Below are 2,451 nucleotides of genomic sequence, written 5' to 3' on the forward strand. Positions count from 1 at the left end.
TGATAGGGCTCTCCCAGTCGGTGACAGATTCCCACCCCCTCACTCCCTGCCCACCAGGAACTGAGCTCCCAGGCTGCACACTCATTTCTCCTTTGAGTTTTCTTCCAGAATATGAACAGAGTAGTGTCAGACCATCAGCAAGACTCCAGAGTGCTGATCGCCCAGCACCCCTTCCATCATGCTCAGTGAGACTTCATCCTCTCCTGTAACCTGTGCTATTCCAGGTTTTGTTGTTACCAGTTGTCCTGTTCTGGGGTAGAGCGGAGAGGGCGCAGAGGACGGTATGAACTACTCTTTCTCTTTGGGTAAATAAACTACTAGAGTGAGGCACCCTGAGCACCCTGTATGTTTTAGTAAATACAGTCTCATTACCTGCCAGAGAATATCCAGTCCCCCCAACAGAGTGGCAATTCCTGGTTCACCTCTTGCCAATGATGGATTTTAGCAAATTCTGAAATATTGATAATTTGATCAGGGAAAAACGGTGCTCACATGGTTGAATTCATTCCCTGACTATCCCCTTTTTTAAAGGTCTGCCTCTCAGGCCAGAGGTGGGATGCCGGAGTGAGAGGATTCACCAGAGACAGGGTGGGGAGCAAAACAGGCAGATGAAGGAAGTACACTGCTGAGGGGAGCAGCGGGGGGAAACCAGAGAGGTCTGCCATGCCATGTGGGTAGCTTCCTGGCTGGGCATTGGGCATCCGACTGGATAGCTGCACCTGCTGTGACTTAACCCCCGAGCACCACCAGGGGGGCCCTGCCTATGTTTTCATTATCTCACTTGAAGCCCTGCATGGCTTCTGCCACTAGATGCCACTATTAACAATCCTCGGTCCTGACCACCAACAATCCTGGATCCAGACTTTGCCAAAAGCCTTCCAGCGTGAAGAGGATAACCACAGAGAGGACCCCAGAGAGGACCCTGCTCGATTTAAGGCAAAACAAACTGAGTATCTCGGAGACACTTTTCCTCTTCCAGACACTCCTCACTTTAGCAAACTTTTGTTCCAGTTCGGTGTATCCCCGGGGCGTGGTCTTGGGTCTTTTCACCACCAAAACTTACTCCTTTGGGCCTTCCTGGTGGCCCAGCGGTTAAACTGTCTATGAAGCTATCACCCGCCACTGTGGCACCAGTTTGATCCCCGCCTGGGAGCTGACCCACAGGGCGCAGCAGCCCTCTCCTGTCCTGCCCGCTGGTCCCCTCAGCAGTGATTTCAATCAGTCCGCCTGTTCTGCTCCCCACTCCGTCTCTAGTGACTCCTCTCACCCCCCTCCCCAAGCTCTTGTATGCATAAACACTTTAAAAAATAAATAAACAAAATGTTTTCCTTTGGGACTTCACTTACTCCTCCAGCTCAAATGGCATCTCCAGTGATTAACTCAAACATGTTTCTTTCTGCCACCTAGGTGAAGTGCCACTGGGACCACGCACGCTCCACGTGGGGAAGGAAACGCGCGCGCCTGCACCTCCGTGGGAAGGCTGCCAGGCTTTCTCCACCTCTTGGCCACGCTCCCTTTGTGAACACCCACAGTGAACGTGGCGGTGCCACGCGCACACTAAGCCACAGGTGACCGAGCTGCCAACGCTTCCAGAGCCCGCTGAGGAGTGGGGCGTGAGGGGCGCCACCTGCCAACGACTCGGAGAAGACCCCTGGCCGAGCGGGGCGACTGGCAGGGGGCGGTGGACATCGGTCAAGGTGTCGCCTAGACGTCCGCGGCTGTGAAATGGGGTTAACAGCCGCGTCCCAGAGCTGGACCCTGCCAACCTGCGGGAGCCGAGCGGCGGGGAAACGCGCGGCCCAGACCTCAGGGCCCAATCAGAGCGCGCCGGCGCCAGTCATGACAGCCCCGAGGGCCAATGAACGCCGGGAGTTCTAGCCGGTCCTCCAGCACCGGGTCCGCAGAGCGCGCGAGGACGAAGTTTTTTTTTAAGGGACACAGGAGCAGACAAGGCCGGAGATGGATGCCCAGATACGACGTTTGCAACGACCGGTGGAGAAAATTCCGAGCGCGAGCGAAACCGCCCTTACCCGAAGCTAGCGGACAGCCAACTCGCTAGTCTCGCTCGCGCGTAGGGCTCCCGCGCGGCAGGGTACGTGCTGCGCACTGACGTCACGTAGCCCCGCCCCTGGCCGCCCGCCCTTATAGCGTCACCCTGGCGCGCGCGCACCATTGTGTGGCTGGACTCGGCCGCCGCTGTGGTGTGAGGCGCGTGTTCCGGCTCTCGCCGTCCCCGCACCCGCACCGCAGCCTCTGCCTTGCGGTCAGCCGTTCGCCAGCCAGCCCTCGGGCCCCCCGCCCGCCACGGACATGCCCCGCGTCTACATAGGACGCCTCAGTTACAACGTCCGGGAGAAGGACATCCAGCGGTTTTTTAGCGGCTACGGCCGCCTTCTCGAAATAGATCTCAAAAATGGGTGAGTTGGGCCTGGGCGGCCGCAGCGGCCGAGA

The 2,451-nt window shown here is 57.8% G+C and overlaps 1 protein-coding gene across 1 annotated transcript in view; it reads left to right on the top strand.

Moving 5' to 3' along the window:
* Positions 1-2,149: 2,149 nt before the first annotated feature.
* The window catches only part of SRSF6 (serine/arginine-rich splicing factor 6), a 3,779-nt gene continuing 3,477 nt past the window's right edge, over positions 2,150-2,451 (top strand). The window contains exon 1 of the mRNA XM_004687389.2: positions 2,150-2,417. Coding sequence (XP_004687446.1) covers positions 2,311-2,417 — 107 coding nt within the window. The 5' untranslated portion in view covers positions 2,150-2,310. The remainder of the gene's footprint in view (positions 2,418-2,451) is intronic.

The sequence above is a fragment of the Condylura cristata genome, unplaced genomic scaffold (assembly GCF_000260355.1).
Source record: "Condylura cristata isolate star-nosed mole 26May11 unplaced genomic scaffold, ConCri1.0 scaffold00022, whole genome shotgun sequence".
NCBI lineage: Eukaryota > Metazoa > Chordata > Mammalia > Eulipotyphla > Talpidae > Condylura > Condylura cristata.